The 26,356-nt window shown below is 49.6% G+C and overlaps 1 protein-coding gene across 1 annotated transcript; it reads right to left on the reverse strand.

Annotated features, from left to right (window-relative positions):
* Positions 1–1,050: 1,050 nt before the first annotated feature.
* On the reverse strand, positions 1,051–18,842 carry LOC130487349 (5-hydroxytryptamine receptor 3A-like). Its single transcript, XM_056860840.1, is given in 11 exon segments — positions 1,051–1,340; positions 2,514–2,747; positions 3,759–3,969; positions 5,015–5,181; positions 6,727–6,896; positions 8,835–8,944; positions 10,167–10,211; positions 11,145–11,311; positions 18,084–18,168; positions 18,170–18,253; positions 18,807–18,842. Coding segments are annotated over 11 exon segments (1,599 nt in total).
* Between the last annotated feature and the right edge of the window lie 7,514 nt (positions 18,843–26,356).

Raw genomic sequence — 26,356 nt, forward strand, 5'->3', positions numbered from 1 at the left:
GATGCTCTAGGCTGATCCTGCATTAAGCAGGGGATTGGACTAGATGGCCTGTATGGCCCCTTCCAACTCTATGATTCTATGATCGAGAGAAAAATAGTTTGCTTGACAAGATGGTGCAGGGGCAAGATTAGCGCCAGTCACCACCCACTGTACAGGTGGCATAGAATGCTATTTACAAAAATGGGTAAACAGTCTCAGTATTATCCAGTCTGGAGAATGAATGACGGAAATATTTCTAGATGGCTGAAAAGTACAGTCCCGAACAAGAAAAGACTTGAAGGGCAAGGAAGAGAGAAAGAAGTTTGGTGGAACATGAGCTGCTGGAATGCCAAGCACAAATTAAAGAAAGCGAAACATCTATCAGGGGAGAGGTGGCGTCAGTTTATAGATATGAGCCCACCACCACCACCGTCATTGAGTCTGCACAGAGGAACCTTCTTTTCCTGGTACCTAGAAACTGGACTTCCTCAGCTGGAGAGACTTGCAATAGGTATTGACGGGGCAAAATGGCTGAGGTGCCAGGATATGGCCAAGCTGGGACTTGGTGGCTCAGAGATGGAGCTGGGAAAGGTTCTGCTCCAAAAGGGAACATTGTCAAGGAAGGAGCATGGCTGGAAAGGCCAAACAAGGGGTTAATTGGCCCCTCCTTTTGGAGAAAGTTTACTCTTCCTCTGCTTTGCCCACCTGGTCTGGATCCCTGAAACAGAGATCACCCTTGAAGGTTTTTCCTGGCAGTTTTTTGACTGGCATGCATCGTAAGACGTATATTTTAAGATGTCATTTAGGAGCAATGGTAGGTCTTTCCATGTTTTTGGACAACTGTGAGTGGGGGACACGGCCCAGCTTGAGGAACATTGCAACGTGAGCATTGAAACAGATACACATTGACTGGTTTTAAGAGTCAATGGAGGCCCCGAATCTTAAGAGAAGAAGAACCTCAAAGCTTGGGTTTTCATTGTTAAATAGATACTGGGGAGCCAGAGCATCTCCAAAAGACTCATTGAGCGTGAGACTCATCTGCAGATGGCCTACATGGTGGGAGGGGGTGTCTCAGGCATACTGCCAGATGGACCACAGAGTACCCAGGGTGACGCTGTAGGCCAGCACTGCGACCAGGTAGGCCCGGAAGAGCAGTACATCCAGGACGTAGCCCACCTGCAGCCATTCACGGGCAATGTCGCGGAATTCGTCCCGCTTCTCCAGGAACTGGCGGATGGCAGCAATCTCCTGAAAGATGTTTTCAAACACGTGTGAGCCCTCTCCCGGTGCGTGGGGCACTGTCCCGCTTGCTGCGCCATCATAGTCACGCATGGTTTCACCACTGTAGTGGTTCAGTTTGGCTGCAGGAGTGGATGAAGACAGAGAAGAAGAAGAAGAGTTGGTTTTTATATGCCAACTTTCTCTACCACAAGGCATAATCAAACCAGCTTACAATCACCTTCCCTTCCCCTCCCCACAACAAGCACCCTGTGAGCTGGGTGGGACTGAGAGAACTCTAAGAGAGCTGTGACTGGCCCAAGTCACCAAGCTGGCTTTATGTGGAGGAGTGGGGAAACCAACCTGGTTCACCAGATTAGCGTCCACCACTCATGTGGAGGAGTGGGGAATCAAACCTAGTTCTCCAGATCAGAGTCCACCATTCCAAACCACCGCTGTTAACCACTACACCACGCTGGCTTCTCAGTAAAGCTGGAATCCAAGTAAGGGAACCCAGTTTGGGAACTGTGTTCGAGCTGAGTGCTGGAATTGAGGGCCAATTGATGTCAGTACTCAGCTTTGCTCATTACAAGCAGTTCTTGATAAGGTTTCCCTCCATGATATTAGTTAGATCTGAAATGAGAAAGAACCATCCACCTCCTCTCATATGAACCTTCCCATATCAACCTACCCATATAGTCATCTTGGGAGGCCCTGATTTGGTTCCCCCACCATCTGAAGTTAGATGGACAGCAACCCAAGAAAGGGCCTTTTGGGTTGTGGCACCAAAAAAACTCCAGTCTTATTCCATCTACACTGGCTTCTAGTTTGCTTGTGGGGTCAATTCAAGGTGCTGGCATTGACCTTTAAAGCCTTGTATGGCCTGGGACCAACATACCTTAAGGACAACTTTCTCCCATATGAACCTACCAGTTCACTCTGATCATCTTCAAAAGCCCTGCTCTGGTTGCCCCTGCCATCTGAGGCCAGACAGGTGGCAACCTGAGAAAGGGACTTCTCAGGCATGACACCAAAATTTTGGAACTCCCTCCCCTGGGAGGTTCATCTGTTTCTCTCTCTTGGTGTCTTTTCCCAGCAGATAACAACTTTTCTGTTTCATCTAGCGTATTCCCAATAACAGTTACGGGCCCTCCTTCTAGCGCTGTTTATTTATGCATTTAACTGGATTATGTTATCATTTTAACTGCATTTTAATTGCTCAAATGTTTTAATGTTTTTTATGTTCACCACCTCATGGAACAAATAATAATCGCGGGTGTGTGCCCTGATGATTGGGGCTTCGGTTTGCCACTCACCTGTGCTGTCGTTGTTCTCCACGTTCCGGGAGATGTCCGAACTGCGAGTGCGGACAGGGCAGAAGGTATTTCTGCCTCTGATGCAGAGCAGGACGGCAGCTCGCTCCAATACCCAGTGCTTCACCCAGTCGGGGACGTGAGGCTGCAGATCCTGCTTGTGAACCAGCCGCACAATGAGGATGGTCTCTGTCAAGCTGATGACCAGCAGGGCCATGCAGACCACAAAATAGACCCCTGGAGGAGGGAAATCAATCAAGGCCCTTTCTTAGCTGACTCAAGACAGGGGAGAACACAGATAGTCCTGTTCTTCATTCCCCTGCCCCAGCTCCTTCAGGTCTCACCAAAGATCAGAACTCCCAATTGCTCCTGCCCAATGGACTCTTCTAAAGCTCTTCAGCTGAAGCTCCCCTGTGTTGGAATTTCGCCCTACTTTGGCACACCTTGAAGGGCCTTCAGGTTGCTTTTATTGTCATCCTACTTGTGCCTAAATTGTGGTGGCTCCAGCTGCCATCCAAACAGCGCTTCCAAAACCAAGTCATCAACTGCTCTTAGCTCTCTCTCTCTCTCTCTCTCTCTCTCTCTCTCTCTCTCTCTCTCTCTCTCTCTCTCTCACACACACACACACACACACACACACAAACACACATGAAGCTGCCTTCTACTTAATCAGACCATTGGTCCATCAAGGTCAGTATTGTCTACTTGGACTGGCAGCAGGTCTCCAGTCCCTCAGCAGAGGTCTTTCATGTCACCTAATATCTGATCTTTTTAACTGGAGATGCCAGGGATTGAACCTGAGACCTTCTGCTTATCAAGCGCATGCTCTACCACTGAGCCATGACCCCTCCCCAGAACACATGAAACTGCCTTATACTGAATCAGACCATCGATCCATCAAGGTCAGCATTGTCTACCCAGACTGGCAGCCACTCTCCAGGGTCTCAGGTCAAGGTCTTTTACATCACCTACTGACTGGTCCTTTTTAACTAGAGATGTCAGGGACTGAACCAGGGACCTTCTGTATGCCAAGCAGAGGCTCTTCCACTGAGCCACGCCCCCTCCCTCCTCAGCAGGCTGGTCCCCAGCCCCCTTGAGGTGTGCCTGATCTCACAAAGCCAGCTGAGATGATGGGCTAATCTCCTGCATCTGTCCAGGGATGACATCCCACCTATTTTCTTGACATCTTTATATCCATTTGCACCTTCACACCAGCAACAGACCTTGCTGGCGGGCCCCTGCTCTTACCGATCAGTGGGGTCCCAATGGCAGTGGCTGGCAAGGTGTCAGACACGATGATCAGGAAGACCGAGTAACCCAGCAGCAGGGTGATCTTGAAGGAGACCCTTTCCCCACTGTCAGGGGGCAGGTAGAAGCCCACAATGTCCATCACCATCAGGAAGATGCTGGGGAGGAGCAGGCTGACGGCGTAGAAGAGCGGGCGTCTCCTGATGACCACCTGCCGGCACAGAGAAAGGGGGAGGCTGTGGGCTGGGGCAGGAGCAAGGCCCAACTTGGGACAAAGGCTAATGGTTAGCTGGCTCTCCCCCAAACCCATTAGAGCTCATTTAACGCTGTTTGTGCCAGTCCAAACTGTGACATGAGCCAAAAGCTGCACAGCGCCTGGCGCCTGACTAAGCAGGGAGGAGGCAGAGCTGATCCCACCGGGACAGGCATTGGTGCCCACATCTCTCTCCCTGCTGAAATATTTGTCCCTTTTGTTTGCTGGGGGGGGGGAGGGGAACACTGCAGTCGGGCAAGATTAACCCTTTCTCCCCTGAAAGGGGTCCTTCCTGCATCCAGCGTGACATTTCCCTGTTTACATTCTAGCACCACAAAAATGGGCAGGAAAGGGAAAGGGGCATCTCCCTTCGTATTGCCAGAAAGAGGCATGTACAAGATGCTGGATCCATGCACCTCAAGCAAGAGTCCTGGCTTTTTGCATTTCTCCTTGCCCAGAGAAAAATCTCCAGCTGTTGATGGCTGGATGTTGGTGTAATGGTTAAGAGGGATGGTTTGGAGTGGTGGACTCTGATCTGGAGAACCGGGTTTGATTCCCCACTCCCCCAAATGAGCAGTGGAGGCTAATCTGGTGAACTGGATTTGTTTCCCCACTCCTACACACGAAGCCAGCTGGGTGACCCTGGGCAAGTTACAGCTCTGTTAGAGCTCTCTCAGCCCCAACTACCCCACAGGGTGTCTGTTGTGGGGAGGGGAAGGGAAGGTGATTGTAAGCCGGTTTGGTAGAGAAAGTCGGCATATAAAAACCAACTCTTCTTCTAAACATTGAAAAGGGATGTATATCTACTTTCCTTTGGACTTGCATTTAGTGAGGCTGCTATTGGAGGTAATTTGGGGGAGCAGCTCCATGACGCACGGCCATGCCACCTTTGGAATGTCCCCCGTCAAAACCTAACCCACTGCCATTGCCTCCGAAGTTCTGCCCCTCCCTCCCGACCCCTCCGGCTCCTTCCACTGAGACCAGGCCCACCACACTTCCTTACGAAGAACTTCATCTCTGCGTAACTCTCACTGGAGGTGTCCTCCACTCTAAACTCCCGGAAATGGCTCAGCACGTGCAGAAGCTCCCATTCTCCCTGGTTCATGAAGACGCTCTTGTCGGTTTTCACAGCCTCTGGGGACCGCCACAGAGAGATGTTGATGTCTCGGACTGGGGGACAGCGGAGAAGAAGGAAAGAGGTCACCCACCTTCTCCTGGAAATCCCTCCCCTCTTCATGCCATGCCTATTTCCTTATGATTGGTTGATGGGCACCTTTGCATCATTGCTGGCCCTCACTAAATGTCAGTGGGAGGGGGGGTGCAAATCCAGCCAGAATTTGATTTTCTTAAGCCTGGGGATTTCCTAGATATCCTAGCCTAGCCTGATCTTGCCAGAGCTCAGACCCTAGGCAAGGTCAGCCATGGTTAGTATTTGGATGGGAGACCACCAAGGGTTGGGCTTGCCACGCAGAGGCAGGCAGTGGCCAACCACCTCTGTCAGTCTCTGGCTTTGAAAACCCCATAAATCGACTGCAACTTGGCATCTCTCTTTACCTTTGGTGATTATTATGGGCCTGTGAACATGAATCTCAAGATCGCTGCAAGAGTAATGAGAACCACAAAAACTATCTCTGCAGGCTTCCTCGGGAGGTGGTAAGCTCTCCTTCCCTGGAGGTTTTTAAGCAGAAGCTAGATGGCCAACTGTCAGCAATGCTGATTCTATGACCTCAGGCAGATGATGAGAGGGAGGGCATCTTGGCCATCTTCTGGGCATGGAGTAGGGGTCACTGGGGGTGTGGGGGAGGTATTTGTGAATTTTCTGCATTGTGCAGGGGGTTGGACTAGATGACCCTGGTGGCACCTTCATACCTAGCTCTCCCTGTCTCCGGCAGTGGCCCCAGTTGTCCCTTACAATCAGAACGAGGTGGAGATTGCCACCGAAGATGGAACTTGCATTTAGGGCTGTCGATTCAGTTCAATCCGACAAGAAAAACAGCCGAATTTTCCCTGATTCAGCGGTTTCTACTTCGGGTAGAACCAAAGTCAAAAAAAGACGGGAAAACGACGAACCGAACTCGGATAAATTCATACAAGTTCAGCGCCCCCAAAGCAGCATTCTCCTGCGGCCAATCGGTGGCCAAGCTGGGTCTTCTTCTGGCCAATCAGTCGTGGATGAGTGCATGACCCCAGCCACTGCACAGCCCGGGGAGAGAAAGAGAGACTGGGAGTGTCTGTTTGTGTGTGAGAGAGATCCCTGTGGTTGGGGGGGAGTGCGTGTGCACATTCGCAGCTTTCCACAACTCGGGGGGGGGGCATTTTTGGAGGTAGAGGTACCAAACTTTCAGTGTAGCTTGAGGGGACCTCAATGGCCGAATTTATTCGCGAACTCCGAATTGAGTGCCGAATTCCACGGATCCGAATCGGGGGAGTTTGGACTTTGGCATTTCCCGAATAAAAATGGGCTGAATTTTGCCGGATCCGAATTTTTCCCAAAAAATTTTTCAACAGATTTACTTGCATTTAGTTTTTGATGCAAGTAGCCAGCGATAGACCTAACCCATGAGCAGCGAGGGAGTGCTGAAACAATAAAGGGCATCCTTGCAATAAGACAGGGGTGTGGCACCCTCCCCATTTAGTTATCTCTCAATTGTTCTCCCCACGATGACCAACATGCAAGACACCTCCAGGCTGAAACCCACACAGTCCACCACCTACTGTTATGCAGCCAGCTGGTGAAGGTCAGGGAGCAGTTCTGCAAGTCGAAGGGGAAGTTGTAGATGTCCAGGCTGCAGGCGGTAACCACCTGGACCGGCTTGAGGTTCTGCACCTCTCCAGTGTGGAGAATGTAGACATAGGGAATGTTGGGGGACTTCCCCACATCCACACTGCCAGACAAAGGAAAATGCTCAGACACAACAAGCTGATCTGCTACAGGATTTTGGCTACAGGTCTCTTGGTTGCCACCCAAGGAAGCCGGTGATGGAAGATGGCAGTTCTGAATTCCACATCTCAAAATGCGAGAACTTTTTGGCAGTTTGCAAAAGCTTCCCAGCAATGGAAACTGTGGCATCTTTTTGCAACCAAACAGCAACCCTTCACATTTGGCATTTTAATTCTTGATATTTCTGTGGCCAAAAACCTCTTTTCTAAACTATGATTTTTTTCATGGGAACAATAATTGCATTGCAAAATGGCCCTGGGTGTGCACTGCAAAAAAGAAGAAGTCATAATCCCATTAGACAATTGCTTTTGCCAGCTTCGCCAAACTGATAGACCTCTTGCTCAGTGGCTGCTGCTGCCCCTGATTGGTTGCCATGGCTATTGAACCACCCCTCAGCTGAAAGAAGAGAGCTGTTTATACAGGAAGCATCCATCCTGCAGATTGGGCAGACCCCTGCTCAGTCTGCAAGGGACAGCTTTCATTCTCAGTGCTTGGACCTTGAAGGCCTCGGTTCTTGTCCAATAGGCTAACAGGGACAAGGACTGTAAATGCAACCCCCCCCCCATGCACACAGAGAGTTATGTGAGAGAGCAGGCTTCAGAGTGGTGGGGTATGCCATGGAAGGGGACCCCCAAGAACAACAGGTGGGAGCACTGATCTGCAGTGAGAAGGGGAATAAATCAATATCACACACACACCTTTGGTCCCCCAAAATCCTCTGTGGGGCCCGAGCCAATGGCAGCAGCTTCTAGTGCATTGTATAGAAAGCTCCTATAATATATTTAATTTCGCTGCAAACAGTTTAACTGTTGGACAATTGTCCATGTGCTCATCTTTGAAATCCTAGGTGCAGAACTTCCCCATTTCTGTAGCTTCATGCAGACTCCTGTGAATTCTTTGCTGAATGCAAGCAATGATGCTTCCAGGACAAGACAGACTTCCTCCCATCACTCTGGTCCACCCTAATGGTGTGGACAGTCCCTAGACTGGCTTTCTTCTCCACCATCTCCCTCTCCCTGAACCTCATAGCCCTGATATTTTCTTTCTTTCTTCTTCTAGACATTAGGAAGAATTTTCTAACGGTCAGAGCTGTTCCTCAGTGGAACAGGCTTCCTCAGGAGGTGGTGAGCTCTCCTTCCCTGGAGGTTTTTAAGAGGAGGTTAGATGGCCATCTGTCAGCAATGCTGATTCTGTGACCTTAGGCAGATGATGAGAGGGAGGGCATCTTGGCCATCTTCTGGTCACTGGGGATGGGGGGGGAGGAGGTAGTTGTGAGTTTCCTGCATTGTGCAGGGGGTTGGACTAGATGACCCTGGTGGTCCCTTCCAACTCTATGATTCTATGATTCTACGAAGCAGCAGCTCTCTTCTGATGCATTCCAGAGAGCCCACTGTGAGGTTTGGTTTCAGAAAAGGAATCTGAAAAGGGGTTTCCTTCCCTGCAACAAGGACTTTCTCCTCATGGTAGCAACAGAAGGGTGGTTGTAACAATAGCTCTTGTTCCCCCTTCTCTCTTTTCTCTCTCCCGAGTACGGGTTGACGGTTCTGCAGCTGCCCTGCATTGTTCCTCTCTCCTCGACAAAGACTTCCTCGGAATATCTGAATCCCACGCCCAAACCGGCAAGGGTAATTATGAGTGTTTATCATTTTCTACAACTGGAACCGGCCCAATAGCTCAGCCTTCTCCCCATCTGCAATATACAGTACACAGAAGAGGGTGCCAGCTTGGAGCCAACCGGGGAGCGTGGCCAAGAATACAAAGCAGAAAGCGGTGAAGGGGAAATGGGGTGGGGGGATAAGCCCTCCAGCCTAACTCCAGCCTGTTGACACCCCCAAAAAAACAGTGGAAATGGAGAGGTCCCAGGATGTTTTGCTCCACTTACAATTCATTGATCAGAATGTCAGGGACCCAAATGGCTTCCGTGGGAATGGACATCTGGGTGACGTTGTCGAAATCCTCTGGGTTCCACTTCAGAAACTCATCAGTCCAACACTGCAGAGTGGGAAGGGGGGAAAGAGGGTTTGACCTGTGGGCAGGTTGAAAGACTTGGGGTGGGGAGGGGCTATTCTGGACCATTTGGGAGCAAAGGACATCCTGGCTCCATCCTTTGCATCTGTTAAAGGTAAAGGTAGTCCCCTGTGCAAGTACCGGGTCATTACTGACCCATGGGGTGACGTCACATCCCAACGTTTACTAGGCAGACTTTGTTTATGGGGTGGTTTGCCAGTGCCTTCCCCAGTCATCTACCCTTTACCCCCAGCAAGCTGGGTACTCATTTTACCGACCTCGGAAGGTTGGAAGGCTGAGTCAACCTTGAGCCGGCTACCTGAAACCAACTTCCGTTGGGATCGAACACAGGTTGTGAGCAGAGCTTTTGACTGCAGTACTGCAGCTGACCACTCTGCGCCACGGGGTTCTTTTACATCTGTTGGCCATAAAAAAAAACATAGTTCCCATCCTCCAACCCTCTTTCACACCCTCCCACCCAGTTTTCCTCAGTGACTCAAATAATCAAGTGCAAACCTATTTTCCCCCAGTTGTCTACACCATCCACTCTCTGAGTTACTCTTAAGCTGGACACGGGCACATGGTAGCTGCTGCCCTCTGCCCCCTCCCCCCATGTCTGTCTTCCAAGAAAAGTTTAAAGAAGTTCCAAACTTAAACAGCAGATGTTCATACATCTGATATTTCAAATCATTGGATTATTGAATCCTTGCACTGTAGCGTACTACGCTTGGCAGCGACTTCAGTCCTGCAGACGTATAGAACCCAGACATTTTCTAGATAGGTGGACCAAGCAGAATCACCTAATATGAGCCACAGAACATTAAACAAAGACCCACATGAGCTGGGTGACTTTGGGCTAGTCACAGTTTTCTCTGAATTCTCTCAGCCCCACCTACCTCACAAGGTGTCTTGGGGAGGTAGTTGTGGGGAGAGGAAGGGAAGGAGATTGTAAGCCGATTGTTTTACAGCAAGAGTTGTTCGACAGTGGAATCAGCTACCTAGGGAGGTGGTGAGCTCCCCCTCCCTGGCAGTCTTTAAGCAGAGTCTGGGCAAGCACTTGTCAGGGATGCTCTAGGCGGATCCTGCATTGAACAGGGGGTTGGACTAGATGGTCTGTATGGCCCCTTCCAACTCTATGATTTTATGATTTGAGCCTCCTTAAAAGGTAGAGAAAAATGGGGTATGAAAAACCTCTTCTTCTTCTTACCTGTCTGTACCAGATGTATGTTGTCAGAACTTGGTTTTTCTCATCCTGTTCAAAGCAGAGAAGAGGTTAGTGATGCAGAAGGTATCTACCTTGCTTGCCCACCTAGCTGAAAGGAAGTGAGGGGCTGTGTCTCAGTGGTGGAGCATCTGCTTGGCATGCAGAAAGTCCCAGGTTCAATCCCTGGCATCAGTAGTAGGTGATGTGAAAGTCTGAGATCCTAGAGAGCTGCTGCCAGTCTGAGTAGACAATACTGGCCTTGATGGACCAAAAGCCTGATTCTGTATAAGGCAGTTTCATGTGTGCGACCTGGTCTACATGTCCCATGACAGGGCTCCATCATGGACATCTACTGGAGCAGCAGGGCTAGGAAAGGTAATTCTCTGCCTGATGCCTTGGAGAGTTGCTGCCGGCAAGAGTGGGCAACATTGGGCCAGATGGACAAGGGGCTGACTCCCCTCAAGGAGGCATGTGTTCAAAATTACACAGCGACAACCTCAAGTTTCCCATTGGGTTTGCTCACCAGGAAAGCAACTGGCCAGCCCAGCTTTCCAGCAAGTGCGTCTATAAAATGGTCGCCAGCAGGCTTCATGTGGAGGAGAGGGGAATCAAACCATGCTGTAGTATAAGCTTTTGAAAGTCAAAGCTCCCTTCATCAGATATCTGATGAAGGGAGTTTTCACTCTCGAAAGCTTATACCTTGGAAATCTTGTTGGTCTCTAAGGTACTACTGGACTTGAATCTAGCTCTTCGACTGCAGATCAACACGGCTACCCTCTCAAACAGTAAACCAAATTCAGATTCTGATATGACACTCACTAAACATTGGTGACAAACTTCTTTAATACCTCCAAATATTTCTCTGTTGACTGAAAACATTTTCCAAATCTTGATGGATTGTGTTAGTGGTCTCACTCCCACTAAACCAGAGTGACGGGAGAGCTAGGCCCACATGCCTTGGAGCAGGGCCCAGGAACATACCACACTGAGGATGGCGTAGACCATGACGTCTATGGCCACGTTGGTGGTCCTCCTCCAGTCCTTCACGGGCCGGACACCTTTCTTGTAGTTGGTCAGCAGGTAATTGGACAGCTGGTGAAAGGTGGCCTCACTGGAGCCAGCCGTTCTGTTGGTGATTTTCTGAGACGCTGGAAAACAAAATGTGGCATATTGTTGGGCATGTTTTCTTGGCATTAACTCTCTTCCTCGGAGAACTCAGATTTTATGTTTTCCCAAACTGACCTTTCAAAGGGAAAAATGGAGGAGGAGGAGAAGAAGGAGAAGGAGAAGGAGAAGGAGAAGAAAGAGGAGGAGAAGGAGAAGAAGAAGGGCTTACAAAGACCTTCCCTTCCTCTCTCCCCACAACAGAAACCCTGGGAGGTAAGTGGGGCTGAGAGAGTTTGGAGAGAGCTGTGACTAGGCCAAGTTCACCCAGCTGGCTTCATGTGTAGGAGTGGGGAAACCAACCCGGTTCACCAGATTAGAGTCCAGCACTCATGTGAAGGAGTGGGGAATCAAACCAAGTTCTCCAGATCAGAGTCCATCGCTCTTAACCACTACGCCACGCTGGTTCAGGATGATGGTTAAGGTTTTTAGTCTTTTAAAAATGGATATGTTTAGGCCCCAACGCTGTTGAGAGCTCATAGTTTGAACAGGCTACACACCTGTGCTTTCCACAACTGCCGAATGTGAGAATATCAGGCAAGGGAAGTTTGCCTAGGCTTGTCAACTCCTGGTGGAGAAATTCCTGGAGATTTGGGGGATGGAGTCTGGGGACGGAGGGGTTTGGGGAGGGGAGAGACCTCAGCAGGGTTCAATACTATAGAGTCCATCCTCCAACACAGCCATTTTCTCAGGGAAAATATCTCTATTGTCTGGACATCTGTTGTAATAGCGGGAGATCTGGAGTTTGGCAACACTAAAAGAGCCCCCACATGGTAAATAGTTGTCTTCATCCATCACACCAGGAAAAGATGGTTCAAATGGTGTAAGCAGAAAGAAACCGCTCCAAGTCAGACCAACTTGGCGCAACCAGTCGCAGCAGCTTTTCTGGGGGAACTGGATCCTCCTCCTTCCCTATTCTGCTCCATGTAGACACGTGGGCTCCCTCCTTGCCCTGCCTTGGTGACAAACAACCGTGTGTGTGAAATCAAGCAAAGTGCAACACATCTCTGCAGAGCCCGCTGCTGTCTGTTGTCTGTAGGAACTGTGGGAGTGGAGGAGATGGGAGGATTTGGTTTACTCCTGGGGGCCATAGACTTTGGGGGGGGGCTCTGAAAAAAAACAGCCTTGGAGAGCTGCAGCCTCTTCCCAGACTGACACTTCCCAAGGGTCTCTGGACTGGAGTTTCAGCCTCCCTATCACCACACATCAAGTGTGTTGTCTGCTGGGCAGACATAAAATCCAGGTTCTTTGATAAGCCATCCTTCGGGGACACAAACGATCGCCCTGGGCTGGTGGGGGGCAAAATAGTCTGGGGTCATCCTCCTGCACCCCCTCCCCAAATGCTGCCAGTAGACATCACAGGATTGGATCCAAAGAAATGTTTTGCAAGCATAAAGATTTTTTAGCCACGGAGCACAATTCTTTCCTCCTATGGCAGACCCAATCCCCCCCCCCCAAAATCCTGTTCTTCCCTCTTCCACAATAACAGGATTTCAGGGGCATTTTGGGCTGCCGTGTTTGTGTGTGTGTGTGTGTGTGTGTGTGTGTGTGTGTGTGTGTGTGTGTAGGGGAATTGTGCTTCATGGGCATAAATCCCTGTGCCTATTGAGACACCTAGTCTGGATGCAAGCCATAATGTATTTAAGTTTATGGAACAGCGACATAATAAATGCATGATATCTCTTATTGTGTAGTGGTTAATTATGATAAATTCATTAAGAACCACAAACCCCGGTTCACTCGATCGGCAAGAAGACTTCCTCATAGACTCCATGAACCTCTGCCCTGAAGATCAGTACTTGGGTGGGAACAGCCTCTTTGTCTCCTAACCTTAGGCAACATGAATCAATATGCAGGGACCCCCAGCCTTGTGGGGCCCTCGGGCAATTCCCCACCTTTGCTCCCCTCTCCTCTCCCATTCTCAAGAACCTTTTAAGAACGTTAGAATGCCGGGTGCATCTGCCCTAGAATCATGTTTCCCATTGCGGTCAACCAGATCCCTCCAGGAAACCATCAAGCAGAGAGAAGACAATAGCCTCCCTCCAGTGCTAACCCCCCCCCCAGCAACTGGAACTCACAGGTACACTGCCTCTGAGCATGGAGGTTTTACAGAGCTGCCTCAGACCATGGAGGTTTAAAAGCTTCTGGCCTTGTGATTGCAGAAGTCCTCTCAAAAGAGAGTCATAGCATGGCAACTAAGGTTGCCACCTCTGGGGTGGAAAATTCCTGGAGATTTGGGTGGTGGATCCTGGGGAGGTTGGGGTTTAGGGAGATGAAGGATCTCAGTGGGGTATCATGCCATAGAGTCCACCCTCCAAAGCAGCCATTTTCTCCTGGGAAACTTATCTCTGTTGCCTGGAGATCAGCCGTAATTCAGGGAGAACCCCAGGCCTCACCTGGAGGTTGGCAACCCAGCTCAAGTGCTCTCTATCTTTGTCACCAGAGAGAGCAACGCTCTTGGAGAGGTGAACCATCCATGAGCCAGCCGATCCTGGCCAGCTGTGGATCTCGCCAGTTGCCAGTTGGCTCTTTAAGGGTCATTTGGAAGAGACAAAGGGAGATTGCTTGGCCGGGCTGCTTGTGGCTGACTCCCCTAATTTGTTTTCCTCTCTCTCCTCTTCTTTCCCTGTGCTCTTCCTCCAGCTGCCTGTGGCTCGTGAGCCTTGCTAGCTGGGAGGAATTATAGTCAGTGTGAAAAGGCAGAGGGGTTGCTTGAAAAGCCACCTCCAAGGCTGCTTCCCCCCAAGTACCTGCAGATCTATTCCAATTAGCTGCCGCATCGGAAAGTGTGAATTGGGCCCCAGTGTTAGGAAGTCATGTTCAGGGAGGCAAATTGCAGGCGGCAGATCGGGTGTTTTGACTGGGCTTTCTTTCTTTCTTTCTTTCTTTCTTTCTTTCTTTCTTTCTTTCTTTCTTTCTTTCTTTCTTTCTTTCTTTCTTTCTTTCTTTTTTCCTCCTGAGTTGCCGTGCGAGAAAAGGTTGCTTTGAAGGCAAAGTTGCCCTGCAACTAAGGCTGGCTGGAGCTTGCTGTTGCTGAAGACAGTGAGGGATGCAGGATTGCAACATAGATGCCATGCTGGTGGTGCCCACCGAAACCACTGTGTGTTTAGGGACAGGTTCTACCCTGTGCAGTTCAGGAAGATTCAGTGTAGATGCTAAATTATCAATGTTTACAGATGTTCTTGAAAGGCATGATCTGGCCACAGCTATAAATGCTCTGGACACATCTTGGATAGACTGCTGCAGTGTACTCTATGTGGGGCAACCCTTAAAGGCTGCTCAGAAATTGAAGTATGTTCAGCACCAGAATTTCTGGCTGGGCTACAGAGACTGCTGCTTTGCCTGTGCTGAAAGAATGGCCCATTTCTTTCTAAGAACAATTCATGCATGTGGTCAAGAGCTGGGTTATCTCAAGGACTGCCCACCTCATGTGATCCCATCCGCTGAGGTCTTCCACTGAGCCCCTGTTCTGTGGGCCTTCGCTGCATCTCCTGCACCGCTGTGTTGTTACAAACGCCGCAGCATGGCATTCTGAATGCACAGCATGGTCGGCTGCTGTTGTGGTCTCTTCTGAAGCACACGGGGTTCCAGCAATTTTGAAGGCAGAGTTTGGCCCTCGGGGGGAGGGCTTGTGGCTCAGTGGTGGAGCACAGGCTTTGCATGGCGCAGATCTCTGGTTCAGTCTCCAGTCTCTCAGGTAGCAGGTGTTCAGGAAGACTTTTATCTCCCTGAGACCTCAGAGAGCCAGTTGGAGTTGAGGATGCCAAGCTAGCTGTCCCAGTGGCCTGACTCAGCATAAGGCAGGGTCATTTGTTCCAACTTTACGTACCCCATGCATTTTAGTTTAAGAAGAAGAAGAGTTGGTCTTTATATGCCAACTTTCTCTACCACTTAACGAAGAATCAAACCAGCTTACAATCACCTTCCCTTCCCCTCCCCACAACAGACACCCTGTGAGGTAGGTGGGGCTGAGAGACTGTGACTAGCCCAAGGTCACCCAGCTGGCTTCATGTGTAGGAGTGGGGAAACCAACCCAGTTAACCAGATTAGAGTCTGCCACTCATGTGGAGGAGTGGGGAATCAAACCCAGTTCTCCAGATCAGAGTCCACCGCTCCAAACCACCACTCTTAACCACTACACCACGCTGGCTTTAAATCGCTTGCATCCTTCTCTCCTGAGTTTTGCAGAGGTTGTGGCTCAGTGGCAGAGTGTAGAGTTTGCACACAGAAGCTCCCATGATCATTCTCTAGCATCTCCATTTAAAGGATGTCGATGCCGGGAAAGACCCGAGCCCCTGGAGAACCACTGCTATTCAGAGAAGACTCTACTGAGCTAGATGGACTAACTCAGAATATGGCAGGTTTGTATGTTGATGCAAAATTTAAGTGAGTCTCTGAAAGGATGTGGATAGTGAAAGGAGCCGTGGATATTTAGATGGGGAAAATCCAGGTCAGGCCAATGTATCTGGAGTGAAACTGACCCATCCCTACCTACCATGGATGCCTTTGAGAGGGCTCAGTGCCCGGTCAGGATTGTAACCCCTGCATCATAACACAGCCTTGCTTTCTGTTAATGCAACCTTCTCTTGGCCCTAGTGGGCCGATGTCATGCCAAGGGTCTTAGAAGATTGAGGGGAGGCCCAACCCTCAGAGAAAGCCTGGGGTTGTTTTGTTCCTCGTAATTGTGCGCACGATGTCACTGGATGCCCAATCCCCATGGAAACGCACATGTTGCCTGCCCCAAGCCTTCTCTTCCATGGGGTTCACATTAGGGGGGAAGAGAACCCTGCAACGTTCTCTGAATGAAAGAAAATCTCAGACCTGAATTGAGATGGCGACAGAACCACAACAGATGCCCACCTGTCAACATTTTCCAGTGACTCAAAATTCTGCTCCCACCACTTAGCAAACCAAATGACTCCTAATTAGCAGATGATCATTAGTTTGCCCAGAGTGTTGTGCTGTCAGGAACAGGAAGTGTGAACATCAACAAATTCATCTGTTCTCGGCACCATTGCTGCCGTTCAAGAATTTCAGCCCCCGTCACTCTCCGCCATCGAGACCTCGGCACAAGCGTTCGTTCCAAGTTGGTACAGCTCAAGGAAGGGGGTGCCCAAGTTGGATTTTAAAACTGGGGTTTATTGATTTATTGCTTTCTTTCTACAAACAATAGTCACTTTTCCAAGTCTGCAATCTTTTTTCCTAGTTGGTTTGAATGATAAGAAGCCAGAAGATTTGAGTCCAGGAGCACCTTAGAGACCAACAAGATTTTGGGGAATGAGCTTTCGAGAGTCAAAGTTCCCTTTGTCAGATGCCAGATCTGCTACTGGACTTAGGTGCTACTGGTCTCAGATCTAACATTAAATGCTTCTGGAATCAGACCTGCTAGCCTTTTTATCAAAGAATTGGGTTCCCCACCTGCTGAATGTCTTTAGTCATATAAACAGCCCTGCAAGGTCAGACCAGGAGTGCAATGGGACCAGCATTTGGTTTCCAGCAGCAACCAGCCAACTGCCCCGGAGAAATTCAGAAACACAGCACACTCCTTTTGCTGTTTGTACTCTGCATCTGATACTCACAAGTACACTGTGCCCAAACCTGGAGGTTCTATGTAGCTACTAGCCACTAAAAGCCCTTTCTGTCATGAATGAGTCTAGAATCCACTTAAAGCCTTCTATGAAGAAGAAGAAAAGTTGGTTTTTATATGCCGACTGTCTCTACCACTTAAGGAAGAATCAAACTGGCTTACAATCACCTTCCCTACCCCTCCCCACAAAAGTCATCCTGTGAGATAGGTGGGGCTGAGAGAACTTTAAGGGAGCTGTGACTAGTCCAAGGTCACCCAGCTGGTTTCGTGTGTAGGCGTGGGGAAACAAGTCCAGTTCACCAGATTAGCGTCTGTCACTCATGTGGAAGAGTGGGGGAATCAAACCCGGTTCTCGAGATCAGAGTCCACAGCTCCAAACCACCACTCTTAACCACTACACCACACAGGCTCTCTTGGTGGCCACCACCATGGTATGTGGTTGCAAATTCTAGGGTCACCTTCACCAATGGGGCTCCTGTTCTTTCATCTCAACTTTTCCAACCCTCCTAAGTACATTCCATTTAACCCACCATGAACACATGAAGCTGCCTTATACTGAATCAGTCCATCAAAGTCAGTATTGTCTACTCAGACCGGCGACAGTGGCTCTCCAGGGTCTCAGGCAGAGGTCTTTCACATCACCTACATGCCTAGTCCCTTTAACTGGAGATGCTGGGGATTGAACCTGGGACCTTCTGCATGCCAAGCAGATGCTCTACCACTGAGACACAGCCCCTCCCCTATATGAAGTTGCATTATACTGAATCAGACCCTTGGTCCATCACAGTCAGTATTCTCTACTCAGACTGGCAGTGGCTCTCCAACGGTTTTAGGCGGAGGTCATTCTCATCACCTACCACCAGATCCTTTTAGCTGGAGATGCCGGGGATTGAACCTGGGACTTTCTGCATGCCCAGCAGATGCTCTACCACTAAGCCACAGCCCCTCCAACAGCTACCTATCTGGGCTCTTCCATAATCGACACACAGGCATTTTTACAATGGACGAAATGGTACCGGAAGCAGCAGTGGTCTCAGGCTTCCTGCTGCCTTGAAAAGAGAGTTACCCCTCTCTCCCAGTTCAACCCACAGAAGATTTTCTTGCAAGGTCTTGACACAAACATGCACGGTGAACACAGTTCTGTAAAACTTTTGCTCAAGTTGCCTTACCTGTGCTTGGCAGCATGAAGGTGAACGGGAGCCAGAGAAGACAGAGCAGCAGAGCCGAGGGAGCCATGGGTGCCTTTGGACGGGGGGCAGGAGTCGTCGCAGCAGCCGGATGCAAAGGAGGGCGTCTTGCGCTCCTCTCTCACACCCTTTCCCCTTCCCTGTTCTTGCCTCTGCGGAGAAATTAAATGCAATTAAGGAGTCCGAGCGCACTTCCCTCCGCTTCTTGTTTCCTTCCCCTGAACTGTCGGGATTTTTAAAAATGCATAATTAATGTTGCAATCAGCCTCTCTCTCTCTCTCTCTCTGCTGCCTCAAGTTTCAGGAGGAGAGGATTCCAAGAGATTCGCCCACCCACCCAAGCTGATGTCACTCAAAATGATCAGGGAGGGTGGCTCGTCCCTTATCCCCATCCTGCAGGGAAGGCCACGGCTGAGCCATCTGCCTGAGGTTGCACCGGGGGGACGGCTAGGTGCCGGCTGAGACCTCCTGGAACACGGTCCTGGGAAATCGAGGAGGACGTGGGAGCGATAATTTTTGCATTAACGTATCAAGTGTCATGATGGGATCTGGCCGGAACCAGACAGTGTTTGCTTCACCCCTCCCAAGGCTGAAACATTGGGAGCCTGGGCTGCATTTTATGGGACCAGGAATGGATTTGGGGTCCAGCAAAGAAGCACGAGAGAAGTAGTACCACACTCCAAGATGGCAGCTCCTCACAATTTACAGCAGGGCCCCCCAACATGGTGGCCATGGATGCCATGGTGCCTGCCAACACCATTCCTGGCACCCACCAAGAGGTTTTTTTTAGGAAGTGGGTGGGACCAAGTGGGGCTTTTGCAGGTTTTTCAAAATGTTGTTTTGGCAGCAGCTACTACAACAGCATCAGGATCATCACTGTGTGACTGAAGGTAAGCTGTGGCAGCCATTTTGTGGCAAGCCATTTTGTGGCTGTGCCCACCACTAAGGTTGCCAGGTTCCTCTTTGCCACCGATGGGAGATTTTTGGGGCGGAGCCTGAGGTGGGCAGGGTTTGCGGAGGGGAGGGACTTCAATGCCGTAGAGTCCAATTGCCAATGCGGCCATTTTCTCCTGGTGAACTGATCTCTATCAGCTGGTGATCAGTTGTAATAGCAGGAGATCTCCAGCTAGTACCTGGAGGTTGGCAACGCTACCCACCACCCTGTGCCAAAATTCCAAAGGTGCTTGCAGGCTGAAAAGGTTGAGGACCCCTGATTTCCTGGCTACTGGTTGCACAGTTTGACCCCCCCCCCACCCCTAGATAAGTAGGATTTGCAGGCCACCAACAAGAGCCAGCCAGAGGGCAACATCCAGGCAGTGTGTGCTGTTCTGCGTGTAGGGTTGCCAACCTCCAGGTGGGGCCCAGAGATCTCCTGGAATTACAACTGATCTCCAGGCAACAGAGATCAGTTCCCCTGGAGAAAATGGCTCCTTTTGTGCAGGGTTGCCAACCTCTAGGTGGTTACAATTTTTAAATTCATTTTTAACCATATATTGTAATCAACTTCAAAAATAAATGTATATTGCAATTTTGCAAATTTTCACATATGATTACTGCCATTCAGTGTTTGAAAGCCATTATACATATCAATTTGTTCTACAAAAAGAATTCAATAAAAACAGTCCATGTAAATTACAGCGCTTGTTCTATTACTGTTACCTTAGATACATAGAATTGCTTTATTAATTTCTGTTAGCCATAATAGCTGTTTTTTTTAATAACTAGAACTCTGCAGCTTAGCTTCTTTTTTGGGTTTGTGACAACCTTTAGGTGATGGCTGGAGATCTCATGGGATTACAACTGGTCTCCAGGCGACAGAGATCAGTTCACCTGGAAAAAATAGCCACTTTGGAAGTTGGACTCTATGGCATTATACCCCATTGATATCTCTCCCATAACCAAGCTCCTCCCTCCTCAGGCTCCACCCCCCCAAATCTCCAGGTATTTCCTAACCCAGAGCTGGCAACCCTAACTCTATGACATTATACTCTACTGAGGTCCCTCCCCAAGCTTCACCTCCAAATTTCCAGGAACTTCCTAACCTGGAGTTGGCAACCCTATCTGACTGCCTGATAAAGCTGCCCATCAGTTACATTCTTTGCAGGCACCTCCAAGTTCTGAGGCCAGGCAGGGGGCTCCTGGGCGAAGGAGTCTTACCTCTTGAGGTACCCCAAAGATAGACCTCCTTCTCTGCACAGATTGGCCCAGCGCCCTCTGGATTAGCTTTTAGAGGTCAGGCTACGCCTGTCCTGTTTGCCCAGGATTTTAAGAGCATTTCATTTTAATTGGCTGTAATCGGCTTCTGATGAATTATTTATCAAGGTTTCTTCTTTTTTAATTGCCTTTGTTTTTTTGCCTTTGCGCTGAGTTTATTGTTGTATATTGTTTTAACGTTTGAAAGCTGCCTTGGGGGTCATTGTAGCAGAAAGGCAGGATAACCAAACCTCTTAAATAAATGAATCTGGTTTTGCCTGCTCCCTCTCCCTTTCACATAGGGTTGCCAATTGCCAGGTGGGGCCTGGAGTTCTCCCAAAATTATAATGGATCTCCAGACTATAGAGGTCAGCTCCCCTGGAGAAAATGGCAACTTTGGAAGGAGGACGCTATGGTGTCATATCCCTGCTGAGGGCCCTCCTCTCTCCAAACTCCACCCTCCCCTGAAGTTGGCAATACTACACAAGGGGAGACTGTGGGGAAGGGGGGTGGTTCCCAATCTTACGCAGGATGGGCTTTTCTTGTTGCAGCTCAACCTATGGAGAAAGGCAGCTTAGAGACAAATATAAATATTGATATACCCCAGACATCCTTGGTGGTGGAAAGAGCTGTTAAGTCGCAGTCGACTTATGGTGACCTCTCATGGGGTTTTCAGGGTAAGAGACATTCAGAGGTGGCTTAACATTGCCTGCCTTTTGGTAGCAACCCCAGACTTCCTTGGTGATCTCCCATCCAAGTACAAACCAGGACTGACCCTGCTTACCTTCATGAGCTATGATGAGATCAGAAGAACCTGGAACACCCAGGTCAGGGCCCAGACATCCTTACCTAGAAATAAGAGGCAGTTGGAAGGTCATATTTTTATGCCCCCTATGCTGGACTTGATAGGCCTTGGTCTGACTCTGATCCGGCAAGACTTTTCTTATGGTTCTTATGTTCTCTGCCTGAGACCCTGGAGAGCTGCTGCCCATCTGAGTGGACAATGCTGACCTTGGTGGAACAAGGGTCTGATTCAGTGTAAGGCCATTTCAGGTGTTCATGTGAAGGGTTGATAGCATTTCCGTGGCCTCTTGCTGAAGCTTCAGTAGCCACCGCCCAACTCCAGGATGGGTCCCACAAGAAATAGGTTCTTTGTGCTGGAAGCCTGCCTAAGACTTTAAGCAGAGGCTGGACAAACACTTGTCAGGGATGCTCTAGGCCAGTGGTTCCCAAAGTGGGCAGTACCACCCCCTGGGGGGAGGTAGGATTACCTAGGGGGGCACTAAGAGACAAGGGGGCAGCAGGGGGTGCTAGAGGTGGGCCCCTTCAACTGTGCTATTCATTAATTTACAACGCACCAAACAATGGCACCATGCCGGCAAATTTGGGGAAAACAATCAGAATTTATTCCCAGACTTTGAAGAGCTGGTACCACTGGATCAAGTTCATCAGTTTTGTTGAATAAATTTCAACTAAAACGTTTTAATTTGATTTTGAATAGATGTGCAATTAATTGTTACTGTTTTGAAATTTTATTGTTATTACCTTGTTTAGTGAGTCATGCAAAAAACCCCTATTTTGAAAAATGCTTTTTATAGGATTAGGGTAGGGGGCGCTGGGGTTGAGTTTGTGGAACCAAGGGGGCGGTGGCCCAAAATGTTTGGGAACCACTGCTCTAGGCTGATCCTGCATTGAGCAGGGGGTTGGACTAGATGGCCTGTACATCCCCTTCCAACTCTATGATCCTATGACCCATGTCTAACATGCAGACTTCTTCCTGTGCTGTAAGACCTGTCAGACAGAGGTTCGTCATTCAGAAATAATCCAGGAGGGACGAAGTTGGAGGCCTGTCGCTGACTGTGGCCCTCTCTGCTCTCAGACACAGCAGCAATCAAAGTTCTTTCTCCCTCCCAGGAACTTCTTGTTAATGGGACCACCGGTGGGACTGGCAGGACTTGGAGCCTTTGGCCACAGAGCAGGGGCAAATTGCATCAGATGACTGCCCAGAGTCACTTAAACAAGACAAGAAATTAGTGCCAAACCCTGATGAACTCACCTCTGACTGCCGATAGTGGTGTTGCGGAGAAAGCGAGCGGAATGGCTGAACTAATTTGATTTCTTGATTCTGTTAGCAGATGGGGAAGCCTCCTCACGGGGAAAAAGAAGCGGCTCGGAGCTGTTTGCTCTTATTGAATCCCGATAATAAAAAGCGGGGAGTGGCTGAGCGAAGGACAAGCCAGACGAGGCCATGTGCCCCTTTGTGGGGGAACTGCTGTGGGCCCTGAAAAGAGTGTGACTCCACTAATGCTTGTAGTAGCTACTCTGCGCAGGTTCTGGGTCTTCAACTTGTTTCCAGGAGGCTGGGATTTGTGTAGTGGTTTCACGGGAGCAGCTTTCCACCTGCAAATCGACTGCGCTCTATGATGCTGATGGTTTTTTATTTTGAGGGAAGCACAGCATGGGGGGGGGGGGAATGGAATCGGGACCACACGCATGGCTTGATGTTGTGGCATTGTGAGTTTTCTCAGATGACAAATGGCAGTCAGTGGCATGAGGTGGAGATGGAGAAAGGAGCAATGCACTGAGGTCCCTGTGGGTCTCTCGCTCTTATGGAATGTCATGAGAAGATAGGCTTGCCAATCTCCAGGAGATCTCCTGCTATTACAAGTGATCTCCAGCCAATAGAGATCAGTTCACATGGAGAAAAATGGCCGCTTTGGCTATTGTACTCTATGGCATTGAAGTCCCTCCCCAAACCCCGCCCTCCTCAGGCTCCACCCCAAAAATCTCTAGATATTTCCCAACCTGGAGCTGGCAACCCTATGGGAAAAGAGTAGGGTTGACAAATCTGGGTTGTGAAATTTCTGCAGATTTGTGGGTGGAGCCTTGGGAGGGTGGGGTTTAGGGAGGGAAGGTAACTTAAATGGGGTATAATGCCATAGAGTTCACCCTTCAAAGCGGTAGGGTTGCCAAATCTGGGTTGGGACATTCCTGGAGATTTGGGGGTGGAACCTAGGCAGGGTGAGGTTTAGGAAGGGACCTCAGCAGGGATGTGATGCCATACAGTTCACCCTCCAAAGTGGACATTTTCTCCAGGGGAGCTGATGTCTCCTATCTGGAGACCAGTTATAAAGCTGGAAGATTTCCAGGCCCTGCTTGGAGGTTGGCAACCCTACAAAGCAGCCATTTTCTCCAGCAGAACCTATCTGTATAGCCTTCAGATCAATTGTAATTCCAAGATATTTCCAGGCTCCACCTGGAGGTTGGCAAATCTAGGAGATAGGAAATGGTGGCTTTGGAATTGCAGTTTGCGGGCCTAGAAATCCTGCCTTAGGTTAAGAGACATCTTGAATGCTGATCAGGTGATTTGCAATTCTTAAAATGAGTTTTATATTTTTTCCCCCAGCCCTGCCTGCTTGTTTTGGATATCTAATTAGTCCGGTGGATTGTGATTTTGCATTACCCTCGCGTCCGGGCTTCTGCCCCATCCATCTAGAGCTGTTAACAGGACGCCCACAGGAATGGATGCATTCTTTGTGGGTCATCAAAGATAAATTGGCAGCATCCCAATCAGATTTACTTTCTGAAAATGGTATAATGGGATTTTATTAGCTCTGTAATCTGCTGTTCAGTAATTGGTTTTCTGAGAAATCAAAGGAACTCAGTATCTAGAGGCTTCCCGGCTTAGAAAAAGGAGTCCTCTTTGGGGCCACCAAGCAGCCCCGCTCTCTTACTGCCAGTGCCAACAACCAGCCCCCCAAGCATCCCATCTCAGTGCAAGGTTTGCATGGCTCCATTTCTTGTTTTGTGTAAGAAGAATGACTCCCAACATTTAGGGTTGCCAGCTCTGGGTGGGAAATACCTGGAGATTTGAGGGTGGAGCCTGGGGTTTGGGAAGGGGAAGGACTTCGCAGCGGGTAATGCTGTAAAGTCCACCCTTCGTGACAGCCATTTTCTCCAGAAGAAGAAGAAGAGTTGGTTTTTATATGCTGACTTTCTCTACCATTTAAGGAAGAATCAAACCCGCTTACAATCACCTTCCCTTCCCCTTCCCACAACAGACACCCTGTGAGGTAGGTGAGGCTGAGAGACCTCGAAGAGAGCTGTGACTGGCCCAAGGTCACCCAGCTGGCTTCATGTGGAGGAGTGGGGAAACCTGGTTCACAAACTCATGAGGTGCTGCCATGAAGGAAGGCAGGTGCTTGGAATATTTCTGCTTGGAATATTTCTGAACAGACCCTCCTGATTTTTTAAAAAACATTTATTTTCCTAGTGGAAATTCAGGGCCTAATTCGTGCTTCTGAGAGACAAAAAAAATGCACTTGAGGAGTATCAGAAGTACTTGCCAAATCTGCTTCTTGTCATCCTCACTTTGCAAATTTCTTGGTCTTGCGGCCAAAACAAGGTTCAGTGTAGGGTTGCCAGGTCCCTCTTCACCACTGGTGGAAGGTTTTTGGGGCGGAGCCTGAGGAGGGCAGGGTTTGGGGAGGGGAGGGACTTCAATGCCATAGAGTCCAATGGCCAAAGCAGCCATTTTCTCCAGGGGAACTGATCTCTATTACCTGGAGATAAGTTGTAATAGCAGGAGATCTCCAGCTAATACCTGGAGGTAGGCAACCCTAGTTTAGTGGCATCTACTCCCTGGCAAAATGTGGGGGGGGGACCAGTCCCACAGGGTCACCATAGAAGGGCCAGGTTGCTGGCAGTGCGTGTTGCCAACCTCCAGGTGGACCTGGAGATCTCTCATAATTATAACTAATCTACCAACCACAGACAACAGTTTCCCTGCTTTGGAGGGTAGATTCGTTACCCTGCTGAGGTCACACACACACCCCGCTGCCCAAACCTCTCCCTCCCCAGGCTCAATCCCCAAACATTCTTGAATTCACAACCTGGCGTTGGCAACGATAGGCAGGGCCATCTGTGGGCCAGCCCAGCCAGGCCTTTTGTGTCACGTCTTCCCATCTGTTACGTGTCTGACGTGCAACGGAAGTTTGTAAATGGCAGCACAGTGAGCAATTTCTCTCTTTGATTGAGACAAGCTCCCCATAAAGGCTAATGGGTTTTTGAAGAATATCGGGTAAAGCAGGATATGTTGGGCTGGAAGGCCTTTAATTCTGTGTGATTTCTCAAGGGCTTGGCTCCACTCACCCAGCCCACAGAGGTTCCGCCGCTGCTGGAAGCAGAATAGCCTCGGACTGCAGGCCTAACCTGCAGTGGTGTCGCTAAGGTTGCCAGCTCTGGGTTGGGAAATTCCTGGAGAGTTTGGGGATGGAGTTTGGGGAGGGCAGGGTTGGGGGAAGGGGGGGACCTCAGCAGGTCCCTCTTCGCTACTGGTGGAATGTTTTTGGAATTTTCTATGGGAGGGCTGATTTCTGTCATCTGGAGATCAGGTGTAGTTCCAGGAGATCTCCAGGCCCTACCTGGAAGTTGGCAACTCTAGGGGTGGCAGTATCCTTCGTAGGACAGAGCTATAGCTATGGGGCACTGTCAATGAGTGGCAAAGGGGCAGAGGTGCTTGTCCCACTCTCTCTTACCTGTTTTCCCAAACAAAATCATCCTTACAAAGCTGCTGCCCTCCCCCAGGAGGGAGGGAGGGAGGGGAATATGAGAGCCTGTGCCTTTCCCCAGCAAGGGAGACAAGGACCTGCAGAAGGAGAATTAGGCAAACTTCCTGGAGATTTGGGGGTGGAGCCTGGGTAGAGGAAGGTTTGGGAAGGGAAAGGTCCTCAGTGGGGTACAATACCATAGAGTCCAGCCTCTAAAGCAGCCTTTTTCTCCAGGGGAACAACCCTCTATTGTCTGGAGATCAGTTGTAATAGAGAGAGATCTCCAGGCCCCATCTGGAGGTTGGCAACCCTATTTTGGGCCTACATGCTATGTGAGAGCATGGGCAAATGCAGCTTCCCTTACCTGGGTGTAAATAGTCACATCCCCCCCCCCTTAACCCAGCTGACTTTTGAGCAAGATCAAGCAACGGTTAGGATTTGCTTCCAAAAGTGGTGCCGGAAGTTGATCCTGGGAGGGGCTTTGCACCGCAGGTCCTGAAGTCCCTTGCGCGGA

Source organism: Euleptes europaea, chromosome 14, assembly GCF_029931775.1.
Source record: "Euleptes europaea isolate rEulEur1 chromosome 14, rEulEur1.hap1, whole genome shotgun sequence".
NCBI classification, from domain to species: Eukaryota; Metazoa; Chordata; class Lepidosauria; order Squamata; family Sphaerodactylidae; genus Euleptes; species Euleptes europaea.